This window comes from Alosa alosa, chromosome 2 (assembly GCF_017589495.1).
Source record: "Alosa alosa isolate M-15738 ecotype Scorff River chromosome 2, AALO_Geno_1.1, whole genome shotgun sequence".
Classification (NCBI taxonomy): Eukaryota; Metazoa; Chordata; class Actinopteri; order Clupeiformes; family Clupeidae; genus Alosa; species Alosa alosa.
In genome coordinates, this window is record NC_063190.1 from 29,971,181 (window position 1) to 29,992,544 (window position 21,364).

Below are 21,364 nucleotides of genomic sequence, written 5' to 3' on the forward strand. Positions count from 1 at the left end.
GTTGTGTCAAAGCAGTCTTGAAGAGCATCGGAGGCTCCCTCAGGCCACACTTTTACCTGCTTACGAACCGGTTTGTTCGCTTTTACCCTTTGTCTGTATGCGGGCATTAGCATAACAGTGATATGGTCTGAAAGTCCAATGTGGGGGAGGGGGGTGGCTTTGTATGCTCCTTTGTGTGTAGTGTAGACCAGGTCCAGGATGTTATCTCCTCTTGTTGGAAAATCAACATGCTGGTGTAGCTTTGGAAGTACAGTTTTAGATCAGCATGGTTAAAATCTCCAGTGAAGATGGTGAAACCGCCTGGGTGTGCCGTCTGTTGTTCACTGACAGCCTGGTACAGTTCACTAAGAGCCGCGTTCTTATCGCTGTTGTTGTTGGTAGGCGGGATGTATACTGCGACTAGCAGAATCGCCAGTAATTTCCCTTGGCAGGTAAAAAAGGACGGCACTTTATGATCATAAACTCTGCCAGTGGTGAGCAGTGTTTGCATACTACTACAGTGTCCGGCACCATTCATCACGGATGTAAACACAGATTCCTCCTCCTCGTGATTTACCTCCCTTTACAATGGCCCTGTCTGCTTTCGATAGCATGCTAGCTGCTCCAGTTGTACAGCAGAGTCCGGAATGTTGTCATTTAACCAAGTCTCAGTGAAGACGAGCACACAGCAGTTACTTACTGTCGGTTCGTTGATCTCAGCAGTCGTATGTGATCCATTTTGTTGTCCAGTGATCGTACATTTGCCAGGAGAATGGATGGTATGGCTGGGGCGAGTTGGGCTGGCAGCTAGCCTGGCCCGGACGCCTCGGCGCTTGCCCCTCTTCTGCTTCCTCGCACACCGCTTCCGGCGCTTTCTTTCCGGGGGAGGAGTAGCAGGCGAGTCGGTGTTGTTGCAGGCGGAGTAGTCCGAGTTCCTTTAGCGTCTCTGTTGCAAAGTCCAGAACGCTGCAAAACTTGCTTTTGCAGATGTCAATTAAAACTGCCTGCTGTACTTGTAGTACGACGTAGTAAGACAAGGCGAACACGTAAAACTTTTAGGACAAACACTTTTAAGCGAACAAAACACCGTCACGGTTGGGACAGAGAGAGGTCGCTGCGTGTGTACGCGCCGCCATCTTGGATCAGCAAGTTGGGCCATTACATTGTTTTTTGCCAGACCCCCAATCTTTCTAGATTATCAGGGTCTGGATTTTCCAGGCTAGGAGTTTGCAAGCCTGAATAAAAAAATGAACAGACCCTAAAGTATATTACTTATATTACTGGGTATGAAAATGCATGTTTACCTTTCATTTTTTTTGCATTGTGTGTAGGCTGAACTCACAAATACAATACATAAACAGGAAAATGTCTCATAGGCCTACATTGTTTATTGCGACTGCAAGATTCTAACTTAAGTTAATTAACAGTCAGTGACATGGTAACATAGCATTCTATCATGATGGATCAATTTCTATTCTGTTGTGCTACATGCGACTATCCATGCTGCACAGCCCTAATCAACATGACTCCTAACTCCCACTGATTGAAAGATTACAGAAGCTAGGTTTAGCTGTAACAAAAAGCATGCGTGTCAGATAACACCCCTTAGGTATCAGCTAATCAAATGACGGCGTTTCTTTTACTGTTGTCCTGATTGTCGGAATTGGTCCAAATAGCACAAAGGAGCACTAAAATATGGGTGGGGACAATTTTGTCATCTCAAAATATTGATGGTGACTAGTCACCATGGTCCCCATGGGTCACACTTACCAGCTGTGTAGCTTATCAGGTACATTTTAGATACTAGGTGGTGCAGAAAGGTCTCTGAGAGATGGGCAAACAACTGTTGCTTCTTCAGAAGATGAATACATATTCTGCAATGAAACAATGTCTCACTCAGCTATACTCTTAAAACACAAGATTATCTGTTTCAGATACAGCTTACAATGTGTAGGCCTATATTGCCTATCATTTCATGAACATCTCACTTATCCTTATAATTGTAAGCTTATGGGCACATTGTGTACCCGCTAGTGTTGCAGTGTGGAACTAAAGGCATGGCATGGTATGTACAATGTAGAGTATGTAGCAGGGTAAAAGTAGGGTATTTTCTGCAGAGGGTAGGATATTTTCATTATTTTCCCATGGGTGTCGAGGGGGTGTGGTGTGGGTGTGGCATGGGGCTTATGCTCATAAACGTGGATTTTAACTTGGGATGACACCCCTTACCCTGTCTCTTTCTGGTACTATGCAACAGGAGAGCATCCAAGCATATCTGAGCAAGCAATTAATTAACTCAGTGAGATCCACTTTACTTGGCATGCCGAGTCATTTCTTTTTAAGACAAAACACAACACATTGTTTCTCCAATCAAGTGTAATAGGCTGCTTCTTCTATAAAACCACTGCTAGTTAGACCACGGAGATGATGCCATGTTCAACTTGCTAAACAATTCCCCCAAAATACAAAAACAATTCCCCCAAAATACATAGTGATGTTATTTATTACCCTACTTCAGTGACATTAAAATCAAGCAACATTGAGCTCTCCTGAATTAATGCACTTGCCAAACAGCATTGTGTTAATCTGATGACTAATATTACCGTTTACTAGCATGAATACAACTACCTTGCTTCGTTTTGATCCGACTAATGTTTGCCTGTGTGCAGCATCATGATTTGTATGAAGCTCTAGTGATGGTAGACAGCGAGGATCATTTAAAGAATTGCAAAACATTGTCAACATCACAAGTTGGTAGGCTAAGTCCATAAAGTTTACAGTGAAGTAAACTTATGTCTTCAACCCGCCAAATGACCTAATTTATATTTTGCTCACAATGCAGATTTTTACTCGCATTTGGTGAGTGGCGGGTGCTAATTTTAAACACTGCATGTCAGGATGAACAGTTTCATTCTTTGTTTCATTCCACATATATTCTGTGTACATTCCATAATATACATGATTCTCATTATTTATGGCCTTTAAGATCCTTGCCATTTTACCATAGCAGGCAACAAAGTCATGATCTTCATTCAGTATAACTAATGCTATCTTGTTGTTATGCTGAGAATACACCCCATGTACCTTGAAAAAATGTCAGTTTTCATACAATGCGGAATATCCTGAAACAAAACTTCAGATCGTATCCCTTTTGTCCGTGTCCAGATGTAGTTGTAGAAGTGGGTCACCCGATTGTATAAATTTGAGGGAATGTTTGTATCAATCATATAAGCGGTAACAGCCTGAAACAAAACAGAAAGTCATGTAAATAATAATACATTTTGGAATATGTGCTTCAATGGCCATCCCTGAATTGTTCTAGAGAATGATAATTTAGGAAACAGCAAAACATTTTATTGTAGCACAACACCCACAAATATTGTAGACAAGAGATGGAACACCAATTACTCTGGTCACCATTTACTCACGCTCTACTGAAATCATTATTTCACATAATAGCCACGCTACAGTGCTATAAAAACTAGAAAATGTAATTCCGAAGAATTACCAGTGCATGAAAATGCAAAACATATGATGTAAAATATACAGTGTTAAAACAGACAATGTAGAGATAGTTGTAGAGAATGGTTTTGCTTAGGTAGACATGGTTGTTGCAATGCTAAATAAAGCTGTTTTTATGATGGTTGCTAGGGTAATCATGTTGGTTGGTATGGAAACTGACAGATGTTTTATTTCAATAGTTGCTAGGTTGGTTGCTAGGTAGGTGGTGGTTTAATATAGTTGGCTGGAGGCATAGTTGATGACAACTGACAGTTGGGATGGCCAGAGAATGTCTAATAAGGGGAGAGTATAAGTAAGTATATATACTTTTTTGATCCCGTGAGGGAAATTTGGTCTCTGCATTTATCCCAATCCGTGAATTAGTGAAACACACACAGCACACAGTGTACACACAGTGAGGTGAAGCACACACTAATCCCGGCGCAGTGAGCTGCCTGCATCAACAGCGGCGGCTTCGAGGGAGCAGTGAGGGGTTAGGTGCCTTGCTCAAGGGCACTTCAGCCGTGCCTACTGGTTGGGGTTCGAACCGGCAACCCTCCGGTTACAGGTCCGAAGTGCTAACCAGTAGGCCACGGCTGCCCCTGAGAACCGCCACTCTCGGGAAACTTCCGGTTTCTGAACTGGTTGCAGTTCCTTTTCTGGTTCCACATGAGGGCGCTCAGGAATAAGTGCAGAATGAATGGAGGTCTATGGCGCTGTACCCCTCAAATCCACTTTTCTCGAGATATCATTTTTTTGCCCAGGAATTTGAATGTTGCATGCGAAAGAGGGGGCAGAGAAAATACATACCGCTGAGTATTATATTTTTTGAGTCACTTATTTGTTCTAAAAAGCCTTTCAAATGCGTCAGTGACGCCATTCGTTAGCAGAAAGCTAGTGTGTTGTGGGCAACAACGACCCAACCTGTAAGAAATCGAAAGGACGCAAGTACTCGTTCATTCAACTTTTGACCTATAATCCATATTGATCTTGCAGAAACCACAATCCAATCTTCGATTTTTCAACGACAACCAGGTGAAAGAGACACATTTAGCCGTCTAGCTTCATAGACCCCCATTGTTTTTGCACTTATTCGTGATCGCCCCTAGCGGAACTGCAGCAGATTGCAGGTACAATGGAGTTAATAGGGAGTGATCCGGCTCTCCGTAAACGGGCTCTGCGATGGCCGAACAGTTAAATAGTTGAGTAGTTGAAATGGTAAACTTATTTAATAGGGAATTATTGTAATGAGGACTTATTTTGAAAACGTTGTGGGCAGAGGAAACAGTTAGCGGGAGTCATAGTTGATGACAACTGACAGTTGGAATGGCTGAACAGTTAAATAGTTGAGTAGTTTAAGTAGTTAAATTATTTAACACTTTGAATGCCAGCAATCTAGATTATTCTTGACGATTTTTGTAGAGCCACAGAGTATTCTATGTTATAGCTATGGACACATACTATAGCTCGTTTGAAAGGTGAGACTTTAAAGTGGAAATGAAGCAGTCAAATAAAACAGACGTCTATAGTACTATTTAAATATTTAAATATACTATAAATACAAATAAAGTCGGAAATATGACCCGTTATTCAGAATAAAGCACAAACAAGTTGCATTAATTTCAGCCTGTGCGCCGCCATCTTTGTTTTCAGAACATGATGACATCGCGAGAATGGTTGGTACAACATTCTATGTTGTTTACATAGCGGCCGTCATAGCCTCACAGTTAGCTTACTGCCTCAACAAAATGGATATGGACCACTGGGATAGACCCACCAATGAGGACAGGCATCCAATTGCCTATGCTTTTGAGCCAGTAAGAGCAGTGGAGTTTTAGTGCCCCCCACAGAGCCTGACTATGGAGGAGAAATAGATGATCGAGAGAGAGATGTATCTGAGCGTACAGAAAACAATCGGTGGTGCTTATGTGGGGTTTGTGTCCCTATGTCCAAATACGTTATTGCGACTGAACAGGAACCACCTTTCTACTGCTGTCCGGGTGCATAATTCCTCCTCCTCTTGGTCGGTAATGTCTGTGTCGCTATCACCAACATATTCGGCACTCTGGCAAGGACGTGCCCTCTTGCAAGTGCGACTCGGCCCATCACCCACTCCGCTCGGACCGTGGTGAGATGGAACTCCCTCCTCAGCACGGTGGACAGTCACTCTTTCTAATGTTTTTGACCTGCCGTGTGGTGCCCTAGCGAGACCAGGCGAGACTGCCACCTAGTGATAAACCCACGAAAATAAATGGCCTGGTTTTGACCTGACGTGCATGCGTCACTGATTTGACCCAAAGCGGCAATGCGTCGGCAATGCGCCGCTGCGTCAACGTTACTTCCGTGATTTGGGAAAAGCCTGTAACAGTCCTGGCAGGAAGCGATGCATAAGGATGTAGATCCAGGAATGCACTAATATTTTGTTTGTAGTACCAGTTTGCAACAATTATTAGTTAACACTAAGTTGTAAACACTTCGGAAAAAAAATATTAAAAACTGTATACCAAAAAACGTATGTAATCGCTTCCTGCCAGGACTTTTACGGGCTTTTCCCAAATCACAGAAGTAACATCGACGCAGCGGTAGCTAACAGCAGAGAGTAAAAGCCATCAGGCAAGTGTTATTTAAATAAACTCCTGGTATACTTACAAACTTTCCAATGCCTCGTTTTATGAGTACAGAACATATTTGTACTACTGTAGAAGTTTCGTACCATTGAGGGCATTATTATTGGGGTAATTTACGAGGTACTCTATTGGTTCCTTAAGTGCCTGCACAAGCCATTCGTTTCTGTATTCCCCTGATAGCGCTACTCGACCAATGTTCGACCAAGGGAAAACAGCTTCTGGGAGGGTGTTTGGCTCGAGGTCATGGTGCAAAGGACCCTAGGGTGAAATTACTCCGAACCATCACTTTAAATAGTTGAATTATTTAATAGTGAATTATTGTATTAAGGGCTTCTATTTTGGGCTGATGACATCACAAAAGGGGCATTAAGCAATTAGAATCCTGGGCCACCTGCACCAACTGTCAGTTTCTCAGGCTTTAGCCATACAATCTACAGATCAACCAACATAGCAACCATCTCAAGTACCCTAGCAACAGCCTAGCAACCATGTCAAATACCCTAGCACAGGGGTGGGCAAACTTTTTGACTCAAGGGCCACATTGGGTTTTGAAAATTGGCCGGCGGACTGCACAACAACCCCACGACACACACACATAAAAAAATAATAATGTTTTATAGCCTATAATTATAATTTAGTATGAAAAGTATTTCTTTTAAAATATTAATTGCTTTAAGACAGTCGCTTTAATTCACGTTTATTTCTCAATGATCTTCTGCTTGCTCTGCTATGGCTAGTGCAGTACCTAAAAAAATAGCGAGCAGCCTGATAACCAAATGAAATGCTCGGCGGGCCGGATGAAAGTGCTTGGCGGTCCGGATCCAGTTTGCCCACCCCTGCCCTAGCAACAGCCTAGCAACCACTTCCACAGTTACAACCTAGCAACCAATATAGCAACCAATGAGTTTAACCTAGCAACCAGCATAGCAACCACCTCAAGTACCATAGCAACAGCCTAGCAACCATGTCAAATACCCTAGCAACAGCTTTACAACCACTTCCAGTTACAACCTAGCAACCAATATAGCAACCAATGAGTTTAACCTAGCAACCAGCATCAACCACCACAACTAACCTAGCAACAGCCTAGCAACCACCTCAAGTACCCTAGCAACAGCATAGCAACCACCACAACTGCCCTAGCAACAGCCTAGCAACCACCTCAACAGCCTAGCAACCATGTAAAATACCCTAGCAACAGCATAGCAACCACCACAATGTCAACCTAGCAACCACCATAGCAACCAACAGGATTACCCAAGCAACCAGAATAGTAACCACTTAATTTGGAATAACAACCAACATATGTACCCTAGCAACACTATTGTATCTGCATTATTTGTTTTTACTCTGTATGATATTTTACATAATATTTTTTGCATTTTCATGCCTTGGGAATTGCATTTCTAGTTACAGTGCATGAAAATGCACTGTTCTGTTCTTCCTAAGCTTTTTACAGTGCATGAATATGCACTGTACTGTTCTTCCTAGGCTTCTTCGTCTTCTTCTAACGCAGTTAAGGCAGCTTCAACCGTTTAACGTAGAAACTTCATTCAAACTATGTTATGTAGGTCTTACTTAGCACATCTGGGCTTTGTATTTTTCAACTTTGTAACTTTTATACTTTTTAAACTATTAATTAAAAACTGCTCAAAATGTCCCCATAGACTTAACATTAGGCTGATGACATAACAATGGGCTATTTAACTTGATTTGCACCTGTATCAACTTCCAGCTGCTCAACTTGGCCCCATCAAAGAGCCAGTTAAACTGATTGCACCTGTATCAACTGCTTTCTGTTGAACTAGGCCAACTCTCTCTGTGTCTCTCCATTCTACAAGGATATAAGGCACATTCCATCCAACTTTCTATCCATTCATCCTCTTCAAACCATTCACTCATCCACCCATTAAACTATCCATCAACATCCATTAAACAATCTGCCTATCTACATCCATTCAACTTCATGTCTATCAACATTCAACTTTATGTCTATCAACATCCATTACACTATCTACATTTAACTTTTAAACTATATACTCTGCCTCAGGCTTTAAGCATACAAACTGGCTCTGTTAAGACTATATATCCATTCTGCCCACAACTGTTTGTCATTCCAACTATATTAAACCTCATCTACCTAGCAACCAATATAGTTTGTTTTTACTCTGTATGATATTTTATATTATGATGATATTTTTGCTTTTTCATGCACTATATTTCCTTCAGGAAATGCTTTTCTAGTTATTACAGGCTTCTTCTTCTTCTTCTTCTTCTTCTTATTATTATTATTATTATTATTATTATTATTATTATTATTATTATTATTATTACAGTGCATGAAAATGCATTGTAAGAAGAAGAAGAATACTGGAAGAAGCCTAGGAAGAACAGTACAGTGAAAATGCACTGTACTGTTCTTCCTAGGCTTCTTCTTATTATTATTACAGTGCATGAAAATGCACTGTTCTGTTATCGGAAGTCTTCTTCTTCTTCTTCTTCTATCTAATTCAGCTTTAACCGTTTAACGTAGAAACGTAGGTCTTGAAAAGGACACGTGGGGAGGGTTTTTTACACTTTTGTAAACTTTATATTTTTTGAGATATTAATAAAAAACAAGCTTATTTTTCCCCATAGACTTAACACGGGCTGATGACATCACAATGGGCTAATTAACTTGATTTGCACCTGTATCAACTTCCAGCTGCTCACTACTAGGACTCATCAAAGGGCCAGTTAAACTGATTGCACCTGTATCAACTGCTTTCTGCTTAACTAGGCCAACTCTCTCTGTGTCTCTCCATTCTACAAGGATATAAGGCACATTCCATCCAACTTTCTATCCATTCATCCTCTTCAAACCATTCACTCATCCACCCATTAAACTATCCACCAACATCCATTAAACAATCTGCCTGTCAACATCCATTCAACTTTCTGTCTATCAACATCCATAACACTATCAAAATTCAACGTTTAAACTATATACTCTGACTCAGGCTTTAAGCATACAATCTGGCTCTATTAAGACTACAGATTCTGTTCCTATTTCCTCTGCCCACAACTGTTTCAAAATAAATGTCCTCACTACAATAATTCACTATTAAATAATTTAACTATTTAAACTACTCAACTATTTAACTGTTTAGACATTTCAACTGTCAGTTGTTATCAACTATGACTCCTGCCAACTGTTTCCAAATAAAAGTTTGTTTTGCATTTTATGTTAATATACAGTATATTTATATTTTCATCCACTGGTAATTTCCTCGAAATTACATTTTCTAGTTCTTCTTCTAACGCAATTAATGCAGCTTCAACCGTTTAACGTAGAAACTTCATTCAAACTATGTTACGTAGGTCTTACTTAGGACATCTGGGCTTTGTATTTTTCATCTTTAACTTTTATACTTGTTAAACTATTTATTAAAAACTACTCAAAATTTCCCCATAGACTTAACATTGGGCTGATGACATCACAATGGGCTAATTAACTTGATTTGCACCTGTATCAACTTCCAGCTGCTCATCTAGGCCCCATCAAAGAGCCAGTTAAACTGATTGATTAATTGATTAAACTATTAATTAAAAACTATTAGGCCTTTATGACATCACAGCAATTAGAATCTTGTGCCAGGTGGCCAGGCCACCTGTATCAACTGTCAGTTTCTCAGGCTTTAAAGGGGTGGTTCAGGATTTTTGACATAAGACCTCATTTCCAAGTGTGATATTTATCAGTGGAGACCGTTTTCAGCACGTTTCATCCAGTCCTTCTAATTGCAGAGTTCGCAGGTGCTAGGCTAGCGCAAGTCAACGGTATGTGCTAGCCTGCCACTAAAGACAGTCTTACCCACTCCAAAGTACACCTGAGGCAAATTCCAGACAATCGATGTAAATGTCTGTGTTGATAGAATAGTGTAAGAAATACAACTACCCTTTAGTTATACTTTGGTCCCTAAAGTTGTTAGTAGTCATTTTGCAACTCAGCGGCGGACTGATATTACCAAGGCTACTACTAGGTATCCCCATTGGAGTGCGCTTTACTGTTTACTTTTCGGCGCAGTACTACTAACCGGAGCAAGTATAATTCCGCCGCTGCCAAGAAACTAGTCCCTCAAAATGTAATGCGATCGTTGAAATGCAAGGATAGAATAACGTTAGAAATAACACTGTCAATACAGACATTTACATCGATAGTCTGGCGTTATAATTTATTTGCCTCGGGTGTACTTTGGAGTGGGTCTTTAGTGGCAGGCTAGCACATACCATTGACTTGCGCTAGCCTAGCACCTGCGAACTCTGCAATTAGAAGGACTGGATGAAACGTGTTGAAAACGGTCTCCACTGATAAATATCACACTTGCTTACTTGGAAATGAGGTCCTATGTCCAAAATCCTGAACCACCCCTTTAAGCATACAGTCTAATTCTCTTACTACACATCCTGTTCAACTGTTTCAACTGTTCAGTCATTCCAACTATATTAATCATCATCTACCTAGCAAATAATTTGACCATTTAAACTATCCACCTATATAAAACCTCATCTACCTAGCAAATAATTTAACAATTTAAACTATCCACTTATTTAACTGTTCAGTCATTCCAACTATATTAAACCTTATCTACCTAGCAAATAATTTAACCATTTAAACTATGCAACTATTTAACTGTTCAGTCATTCCAACTAATATTAAACCTCATCTACCTAGTTCAGTCATTCCAACTATATTAAACCTCATCTACCTAGTTCAGTCATTCCAACTATTAAACCTCATCTACCTAGCAAATCATTTAACCTTTTAAACTATCCACCTATTTAACTGTTCAGTCATTCCAACTATATTACATTACATTACATTAGGCTGATGCATTTTTAGCCAAAGCGACTAACAACATGGTAAACAGTTTAAGTTTTAGAGCAATTCTCAGGACAATTTTAGAGCAATTTTAGGACAATTTAAAAACATTAGAGTACAGTAAGAATAAGTGCATCAGTGAGTGCTGTTTTTAACAGTTACTTGTCCGTTTAAGACGGCTGGTGAGTGCTAGGATCAGTAAGACTTGTTGTAAGTGTTGCTATGAGAGATGTTGTTCTCTAAAGAGCTGGGTCTTCAGGAGTTTTTTGAAAATGGAGAAGGATGTCCCTGCCCTTGTAGGAACTGGCAGTGTGTTCCACCAACGAGGAACAACAGATGAGAAAAGTTTGGATTGGCTTGAGCGTACCAGTGGTAGAGCTAGGCGTCGTTCATCTGAGGGCCTTGGCGGTCTGGAGGTAGCGTATGTCTGTATGAGGGCATTCAAGTAGGTGGGAGCAGAACCGGAGACTACTTTGTAGGCAAGCGTTAGAGCCTTGAATTTGATGCGGGCCGCCATAGGTAGCCAGTGTAGCTGGATGAGCAGCGGGGTAACGTTCCCTTTTGGGTTGGTTGTTGACCAGGCACGCCGCCGCGTTCTGGATCATCTGAAGTGGTTTCACTGCGCAGGCTGGGAGACCTGTCAGGAGGGCATTGCAGTAGTCGAATCGTGAGATGACTATTGCCTGAACCAGAAGTTGGGTACCATCTTGAGTCAAGTAAGTCCTGATTTTCCGTATGTTGTAGAGTGCGAAACGGCATGACCGGGCGACTGAGGCAACATGATCTGAGAAGTTTAGTTGGTTGTCGAGAACAACTCCTAGATTTCTTGCAGTCCTGGTAGGTGAAACAGACAGGGAGTCAAATTTGATGTTGATGTTGTGGTGTATGGTAGGTTTAGCTGGGAGGACCAGCAGTTCAGTCTTTTGAGAGGTTCAGCTGGAGGTAGTGTGCCTTCATCCATGTAGCTATGTCTGAGAGGCAATCCGAGATCCGTGTTGAAACCAAGGGGTCATCAGGTGGAAAGGACAGATAGAGCTGTGTGTCGTCTGCATAGCAGTGGTATGAGAAGCCATGCTTAGCGGATAATCTGTCCCAAGGAGGTGGTGTAGATAGCAAAGAGAAAGGGGCCCAGCACTGAGCCCTGGGGACCCCTGTGGTGAGATGGTGAGGTGCAGATAGCTGACCAAGCCATGATACGTTAAGCGAAAGGTCCTGTGAGGTAGGATTCAAACCAGGAGAGAGCAGAACCGGAGATTCCCATGTTAGGGAGTATAGAGCGAAGGATCGCGGTGATTAACGTGTCAAAGGCAGCCGATAAGTCAAGCAGAATGAGTACTGATGACCGAGCAGTCGCCCTGGCTTCTTTTAAGGCTTCTGTTACAGACAGCAGAGCCGTTTCGGTAGAGTGGCCGCTTTTGAACTCAGACTGATTTAGATCCAGAAGGTTGTTCTGTGAAAGGAAGTCAGAGACCTGTTTGGAGACTGCTTTCGTTCAATGCCTTTGGATAGGAAAGGCAGGAGGAGACAGGGCGGTAGTTCTCGACTTGAGCAGGGTTGAGAGAAGCTTTCTTAAATAACGGTGTTACCCGGGCCATTTTGAACAGCTGTTGGAAATGTGCGGAGGTTAGCGAGGCATTGATCACATGTGTGATAGCTGGAGCGATGGTCGGGCTGATGGACTGAAGTAGGCTCGTAGGGTATAGGGTCCAGCGAGCATGTGGTAGGACGGCTGCATGTCAGGAGTGCGTTGAGTGGGCATGTAGAGAATTGACTGCTGATTGCCGCCACTTTGTTTGTAAAAAATGAGGCGAGGGTATCTGCAGTAAGGCTGGATGGAGGAGGAGGCAGCTGAGGGTTGAGTAGCGATTTGAAGATTGAGAAAAAGTTTTCGAAAGTGTCTGTAAGCTGTTGATTTTGTCATTGTAGAAAGCCGTCTTAGCAGCAGTGATGCTGGCTGAGAAGGAGGTCAGGAGTGTCTGGTAGTTTTGGATTTGTGCCATTTCCTCTCCGCGGCTCTGAGTTTGGTGCGCCAAGCGATGTCGGAGGGTATCATTTAGCCATGGATGAGAGTGTTTGGATCGAGCTGGCCTTGTGGTAAGAGGGCACAGCTTGTCTAGACACGAGGTCAGTGTGGAGCAGAGCGAGTCTGTGGCCTCATTAACCTCCAGAGAGGAGAAGGTGTTGAGTGGAGGTAGACCGGAGGCAACCACAGAGGAGAAGTGCGTTGGGGGACAGGTTCGGATGTTGCGGCGAACGTGACCATCGGCTGAGGAGCCGGAGGCTATTCTGTCAGGCTGACGTTGAACTGGATGAAGAAGTGGTCAGAAAGATAGAGAGGCGTCACCATGAGGGTGTCTGTGCTGCAGTTCCGAGTGAAGATCAAGTCAAGCTCTTTGCCAGCTTTGTGAGTCGGTGGGCTTTGAACCAGTTTGAGGTCAAAGGGTGGATCAGGGCCAAAAGTCCGCTGAGCCTGGGGCATCTAAGTGGATGTTCATATCACCGAGAACAAGAAGCGGACAGTCATGCTCAGGGATGGAGGACAGCAGAGTGTCAAGTTCGTCCATAAAGTCACCTAGTTGGCCTGGAGGGCGGTAGATGACCAGCACGTAGAGTTTTGCTGGGGCGATCACTGTGATGGCATGGAATTGAATGAGACATATTTGTTTGAAGGCAGTAGTGGGGTGAATTTCCATTTGTTGGAGATCAGCAGGCCCGTCCCGCCTCCTCGTCCAGATAGGCGAGGGATAGTGTAAGGTTAGTGGAGAGTGCAGCCGGGGTGGCAGTGTTCTCTGGTTTGATCCAAGTCTCAGTGAGAGCAAGGAGTTCCAATGAAAGGTGGTTGGCATCGCCAGCTATGAACTCCGTTTTGTTGACTGCGGATTGACAGTTCCACAAGCCCATGGAGAAGGAGGTTTCTGTAGGTAAGGACGGTTTAAGTTGCTGGAGGTTAAGGCGATTTCTGCCCCTTTTGGCATGATGCCGTTTTCTCGCGATGGCGGTGATAACAGATATGGTGGAATGGCACATTTTTGCCTTTGTCGGCGCCTGTGCTCGGTGAACTTGCACAGGTAAACTTGCTTGTCTTGACCGCGTCCGTCTTAAACGAGGACGTCTGAAACGAGGGCTGACGCTTCAGCAACAGCCTCTATTGTTATGCTGACAGGAATTGCATGCAGCTGTCCTCGTGTCTCACTAATGATGAATCAGCGTAGACCGCCCTCTGACGTTCGCACAGCTTAGATTGTTCAAAAGGGTGTTAATTACTGTCAACTGAAAGTCCGCTTCGCTCACACCGACCCGAAACTCGCAGTTTCAAGTAGCCTCCTCCCTCAGCTGTTCCCAAACGCCCAGAGTCCAATTCTAAACAAGTGGAGAGGATTGGCCAGTAGTAGCCTATGTGTTCTTGCTTTCTCTCTCCCAACTCACTGCAGTTGTTGTCTCATCTTACCTCATTAAACCTCATCTACCTAGTTCAGTCATTCCAACTATATTAAACCTCATCTACCTAGCAAATAATTTAACATTTTACACTATCCACCTATTTAACTGTTCAGTCATTCCAACTATATTAAACCAACTATATTGTTCAGGCCACCTGGAGCCACTGTCTCAGGCTTTAAGCATACAATATGGCTGTATTAAGACTGCAGATCCTGTTTAACTGCTTCCTGTGCCTACAACTGTTTCAAAATAAAAGTCCCTTTAAACTATCCAACTTTTTAACTGTTCAACTGTTATCAACTGTTCAACTGTTACTGTAACTGTCAGTCAACTATGACTCTCATCAACTGAATCCTATGCCTTCAACTGTTTCAAAATAAGTCCTCACTAGCTAGTTAGCTAGTTAGCATCATTAGCATTGTTAACATTTTAACAGAACTGCTAAAAATGATTAGCTAAGTTAGCTGAGTCACATGGTTAGCATAGTTAGCATTGTTAGCATGTTAGCATTTTTAATAAAACTGCTACAAATGATTAGCTAAGTTAACTAAGTAACGTGGTTAACATTGTTAACATAGTTAGCATTTTAGCATAACTGATAAAAATGATTAGCTAAGTTAGCTAAGTCACATGGTTAGCATAGTTAGCATGGTTAGCATTTTTTTCAAAACTGCTAGAAAATATGAGCTAAGTTAACTAAGTAACTTGGTCAAAATAATTAGCTTTGTTAGCATAACTGCTAGCAAACATTAGAGCCATTCCAACTGTCAGTTATAGTCAACTATATACCTATATAGAGCCTTTAAACTATTTGTCTATCAACACGCATTAAATTATCAGTATGTCAACAACTTTTAAACTATCTACATATAACTTTTAAACTTTCAACATTCATTAAACTATCTGTCTATTAAACTATCTGTCTATTAACAACTGTTAAACTATCTACATTCAACTTTTAAACTGTCTATGTCTAAACTATCAACTTTTTATTAAGCTATGCTATGTCTATCCTAGCTTTATTTTCATTGCACTCGTAATTCCCCGGAATTACATTCTCTAGTTAGAGTGCATGAAAATGCACTCTACTGTTATCCGATTTATTCTTATTATATGTTATTATTATTCCGCTGATGCTTTTTGTGCGTTTAATGCGGCTTCAACCGTTTAACGTAGAAACTTCATTCAAACTGCGTTGCGTAGGTCTTACTTAGGTGACTTCAGCTATGTATTCAACTTTGTAACTTTTATACTTTTTAAACTATTAATTAAAAACTACTAAAATTTCCCCATAGACTTAACATTGGCGATTATGACATCACAGTAGGGCACTTAGAATCCTATGCCAAGTGTTCCGGCCACCTCCAGCAACTGTCTGTCTCAGGCTTTAAGCATACAATATGCTTAAATAGGCTCTATTAAGACTTCAACTGCTTCCTCTGCCCACAACTGTTTCAAAATAAGTCATCATTACAATCATTCTATATTAAATAATTTAACCATTTAAACTATCCAACTATTTAACTGTTCACTTTATTTTACTATTCCAACTGTCAGTCATCATCAACTATACCTCTAGCCTACTATATTAAACCACCACCTACCTAGCAACCAATTTAGCAACCATTGAAATTAAGCATCTATGTCAGTTTCCATAGCAACCAACATGATTATACTAGCAAACCACTGTAGTAACTCCTTTATTTCTGATAGTAGCCACCATGGACACCCTAGCAACAACCTAGCAACGACTTCAAGTACCCTAGCAACAGTCTAGCAACCACATTCACAGTTAAAACCTAGCAACCAACATCATTAACCTAGCAACCAGCATAGCAACCACCATAATTACTCTAACAACAGTCAGTTGTCATCAACTTTGACTCCCGCCAACTGTTTCCTCTGCCCACAACTGTTTCAAAATAAAATTACTCACTACATTAATTCCCTATTAAATAACCTAACCATTTTCACTCTCCAACTATTTAACTGTTCAGCCATTCCAACTGTCAGTCGTCATCAACTACAACTCCCGCCAACTGTTTCCTCTGTCCTCAACTTTAACTTCAAAATAAGTCCTCAATACAATAATTCACTATAAAATAATTATAGTAATAATAATGTAACTATTTAAACTACTCAACTATTTAACTGTTCGGCCATTCCAACTGTCAGTTGTCATCAACTATGACTACCCACCAGCTTTTTTCTCTATCTGACCTCCATCTTTTCACTTAGATTATATTTTAGACCATATTCAACAATATTTTATTCAGCAGCCATTTTTGCATTTTCATGCACTCGTAATTCCCTGGAATTACATTCTCTAGTTATTATTATTCCGCTGACACTTTTTGTGCGTTTAATGCGGCTTCAACCGCTTAACGTAGAAACTTTGTTCAAACTGCGTTGCGTAGGTCTTACTTATGTGACTTCAGCTATGTTATTTTCAACTTTTAACTATTAATTAAAAACTACTACAATTTACCCATTGACTTAACATTGGATTATGACATCACAATAGAGCAATTAGAATCCTATGCCAGGTGTTCAGGCCATAGCTGTCAACCTGGCATAGCCCTGTCAGTCTCTGTGCTGTTGTCCTATTGCTACCCCCTTGCCCTACCGCACTAGGCTACTTGGAACGCACACAATTGTTTGCGCAGGAGAGAGAATGACAGCACACAGGACATCGATTACAGAACTTTAGCCTTGTTAGGGCTGTATAGTTGACCAAATTATTATAGGCTGTTGTTAGGTGTATATAAAGTACTTTGTTGGCTACATTATTAGCTGACCAATGCACAAGCTTGCAATTGCGAAACGGACTAATTCTGCAACTCCAACGTTGGGAGACTAATGTTGATATTTTTCCGTATTTTGGGCGAGAAACCCGGGAAATCTCCCTTATTTTCAGTGCTCAATGTTGACAGCTATGGTTCAGGCCACCTGCAACAACTGTCTCAGGCTTTAAGCATACAATATGGCTGTATTAAGACTACATATCCTGTTCAACTGCTTCCTGTGCCCACAACTGTTTCAAAATAAAAATTCTAAAAACTATCCAACTTTTTAACTGTTCAACTAGATAGATAGATAGATAGATAGATAGATAGATAGATACTTTATTGATCCCCAGGGGAAATTCAAGGTCTCAGTAGCATACAGACAACACACACACATTCACTAACAGCAGAAAAAGTAATTAAAAGTATATAATATAAAAACACAACTAAGCAATAAGGACAGTAGAAGATAAAGAATATACTAAATATACTAAAATACAAATTATACTAACTAACACTTAATCTAAATCAATTCTAAAAACAGTATCCACATAGTGGTGATTAACCCTTAGAACCCTAAGCTGTTTTTAGGGCATTTTCACTACCTTTATTCATAAGGATTTATTCTGGTCATTCTAAGTGCCACACACACATATTATATATTGTTTTTTTTTTTCAGCAGAGTCTAGGCTATCCAGATCTGCCATCATTTCATGTATTAGTACTAGCATTGTAGCTCATAGCTCTACATGCATTTCATTTGTGTGTAGGGCAGACTGTCCTGAATCTGGCAATATAATTGCCATGTTGGAGGGATACTCTGGGGCTGAGCAATTTACAGAAATATGTGGTGTGTGATTTACGGAAATAAATGCCATTTTTTATTTATTGATGAAAAATGACCTTTCTGCGCTCCATATCTGTGACACGAACTGATCTGACCTGACTTGACCCGAGTTTGCGGGTTAGCCTGCGTGTGTATGCACTCATAATGATTCTCAACTTTTTACTGCATTGCCATAAACAAAGTAAAGGCAAAAAAGGTTGTTTCTTTGTTGAACAAATTGGGATGCAATGTGAGCCTTGAATTTGATGCCATATGAAGTTATTATTTTGCTGTCACTTCATCTGTTTTATAACCCAGAAGGATGTACTTGGTATCAAACGATAGCTCTGTCTCCTCTTCCATCTGACATGCGTGGCATATCTATCCGATCACGGGTCCGCGAGTAATTCAAACGAGAGTAATGGGTGTGCAGCGTTGGTTTGTGTACATGACATTATTTTGCAGTCACTTTGTCTGTTTTTATAAGCCAGAAGGATTGATATACATGATACCAATGAATAGCTCTGTGTCTCCTCTTTCATCTGATATGCTTGCCATATCTATGCGATCACGGGTTCACGAGTAATTCAAACGAGAGTGATGGGTGCACAGGTGAACGTAGAGAAGTATAGGCTGTAAATATGATGCAATTTGATTTAATTTCATGATTTTTTTTTTTTTTTCATACTTGATCGTACAGACAAGTGCGTGGTCTCGTTGGAAAGCCCCACTTCGCTGCGATGAACAGTTCCGGAGCAATGTAACAGAGAAGAAAGGGTGTGTTTTTTGACGCACTTTGCGTCAATCGGGTTCTAAGGGTTAATCAATCAAGAGGCGCTTGCAATGACTGAGGCAGGGACTGAGCCTGTGATTCTCTGTGCATAGTAAGGTAAGGTAAGGTGCTCTGTGTGAGTGAGTGTCACGGTGATAGTGCAATGGTGATGGTGGTCATGGTGATCACATGTGCAAATGAGTAAGTCCAACAGTGCAACAGTGCAAGAATAAAGTCTGTATATCTATATACTATATAACTATTTTAAGAAAAGGTATAAGTGTGGCCACAGTTCGGCTGTGGCATGGAGGGAGGGGTTATGCATATGTGCTAATATAGCACGCAGTGAGGCAGAAAGATAGTGGTAAAAAGTGGCTAGTGGACAGACGGTATCCAAACATGAAGGGGTTGAAGAGGCAGACAGACTATGCAGAGAAGTCTATCTCTCCTTTTCCCTTCAGTGAAGAATTGAAGAGTTCAATGGCCCTGGGGACAAATGACTTCCTCAGTCTGTCTGTTGTGCAAGGCAGTGACCGAAGTCTCCAGCTGATCAGGCTCTTCTGCTTAACAATAGTGCTGTGGAGTGGGTGACACTCATTGTCCAAGATGTTGATCAGTTTGTTCAGGGTCCTTTTGTCAGATATTGCAGTGATGCACTCCAGTTCAGCTCCCACTACAGAGCCAGCTTTCCTTACCAGCCTGTCAATTCGCCCCGGATCCTTATTTGTGCTTCCTCCCCAGCATACTACTGCATAGAAGAGGACGCTGGCAACAACTGACTGGTAGAACATCCTGAGGAGCTTGCTGCACACATTGAAGGACCGCAGCCTCCTCAGGAAATACAGCCTGCTCTGCCCTTTCTTGTAGAGTGCATCAGTGTTGGCTGACCAGTCCAGTTTATTGTCCAGGTGGAGACCCAGATACTTGTAGGTGCTTACCACCTCCACATTGACCCCATCAATGGAGACTAGTAGCAGAGTGGGCTTAGACCTGCAGAAATCCACCACCATCTCCTTGGTCTTTGAAGTGTTGAGTTGAAGATGATTGAGTTTGCACCATTGCACAAAGTCCTCCACCAGGCTCCTGTACTCCTCCTTCTGCCCGACTTGGTGTTGTAGCAGAAGTCAGATGTGTACAGGGTGAACAGGACTGGAGAGAGCAATGTTCCCTGTGGCGGTCAGGTGCTGCTGATCACAGTGTCAGAGAGACAGTTCTTCAGTCTGACGAACTGTGGTCGCTCAGTCAGGTAATCTGTAATCCAGGTTACCAGGTGAGCGTCCACACCCATCTGCAAGAGCTTGTCTCCCAGTCTGAGGGGTTGGATGGTGTTAAAAGCACTTGAGAAATCAAAGAACATGATTCTCACAGCACTTTTCCCCTTGTCTAGGTGAGAATGTGTCCTGTGTAGAAGATAAGTGATGGCATCGTCCACGCCCACTTTCTCCTGGTATGCAAACTGTAACAGGTCTAGTGCATGGTGTACCTGGAGTCTGAGCATACCTAAGACCAGTCGCTCCATTGTTTTCATCACATGTGATGTCAGAGCGACAGGTCTGTAGTCATTAAGCTCACTAGGGTGTGGCTTCTTAGGGACAGGGGTGAGACATGATGTCTTCCACAGTGTTGGAACTTGTCCAAGGCGTAGGCTCAAATTGAAGATGTGCTTCAGTGGCTCCCCCAGTTCAGCAGCACAGGCCTTGAGTAGCCTTGGACACAGTCTGTCAGGCCCCGCTGCTTTATTGATGCGCAGTTTCTTTAGTTGGGCTCTCACTTGATCTGTTGTGATGATGGGGGGTGTAAGGGGAGGGGAGGGGAAGGGGTGCATCTGGGATCTGTGCGTCTGATGGCTGTTGACTGAGGTCGTTGTCACCTCATTGTTCGTGATCGCTATGTGGGGGAGGGGTGCAATATCCAGTGATGGTGGGGGTACGATAGCTTGTGATGATGGAGGTGAGTGTTGCACTGGTATTGTGGGGGCTGCCAGAGTCGTGGACACCTCGACAGGCACAGGCAAGGAGGCGTCAGGCGGGGGCAGGGCGTGAGGTGATGGTGGCTTAGGTCGTTGGGTGTCACCGGGATGCAGAGCTGGAGAGACTGGGAGGCGGGGGTATGGCAGGCACACAAACAATAGCCGTGTCTGAGTCAGCTGGGGGTGGTGGACAGACAACCGCCATTGGAGCTGGAGCAGGGCAGTCAAACCTGTTGTAGAAGTGGTTCAACTGGTTCGCCCTGTCCAGGTCCCCCTCCACAGAGCTGCTGCTCTTCTTCAGGCCAATGATAATCTTCATGCCGTCCCATGCCACCTTTAAGTTGTTTTCCTGCAACTTCTGTTACACCTTCCTTCTGTAGTCCTTCTTAGCCTCCTTCAGCTTAACCTGGAGTTCCCCTTGCACGCGCCTCAGCTCTGCCATGTCCTCCTCTCTGAACGCCATCTTTTTCCTGTGAAGAAGGGTCTTGACATTGCTGGTTATCCAAGGCTTGTTGTTGGGAAAGCAGCGTACAGTTCTGGTGGGATCAACAATGTCCATACAGAAGTTCAGGTAGTCAGTTGTGCACTGTGTGGCCTCCTCTAAG

The 21,364-nt window shown here is 42.3% G+C and overlaps 1 protein-coding gene across 3 annotated transcripts in view; it reads right to left on the reverse strand.

Moving 5' to 3' along the window:
* The window catches only part of LOC125310242, a 200,385-nt gene that overhangs the window by 16,100 nt on the left and 162,921 nt on the right, over window positions 1-21,364 (reverse strand). For 2 of the 3 annotated variants that reach the window (XM_048267470.1, XM_048267478.1), the window contains 2 exons: window positions 3,064-3,221; window positions 1,750-1,853 (listed from right to left, as the gene is read on the reverse strand). In XM_048267470.1, the coding sequence (XP_048123427.1) occupies window positions 1,750-1,853; window positions 3,064-3,221 (262 nt within the window). Of the gene's footprint in view, window positions 1-1,749; window positions 1,854-2,238; window positions 2,314-3,063; window positions 3,222-21,364 lie in introns of those variants that run through there. The other variant, XM_048267462.1, reaches the window with a different exon arrangement.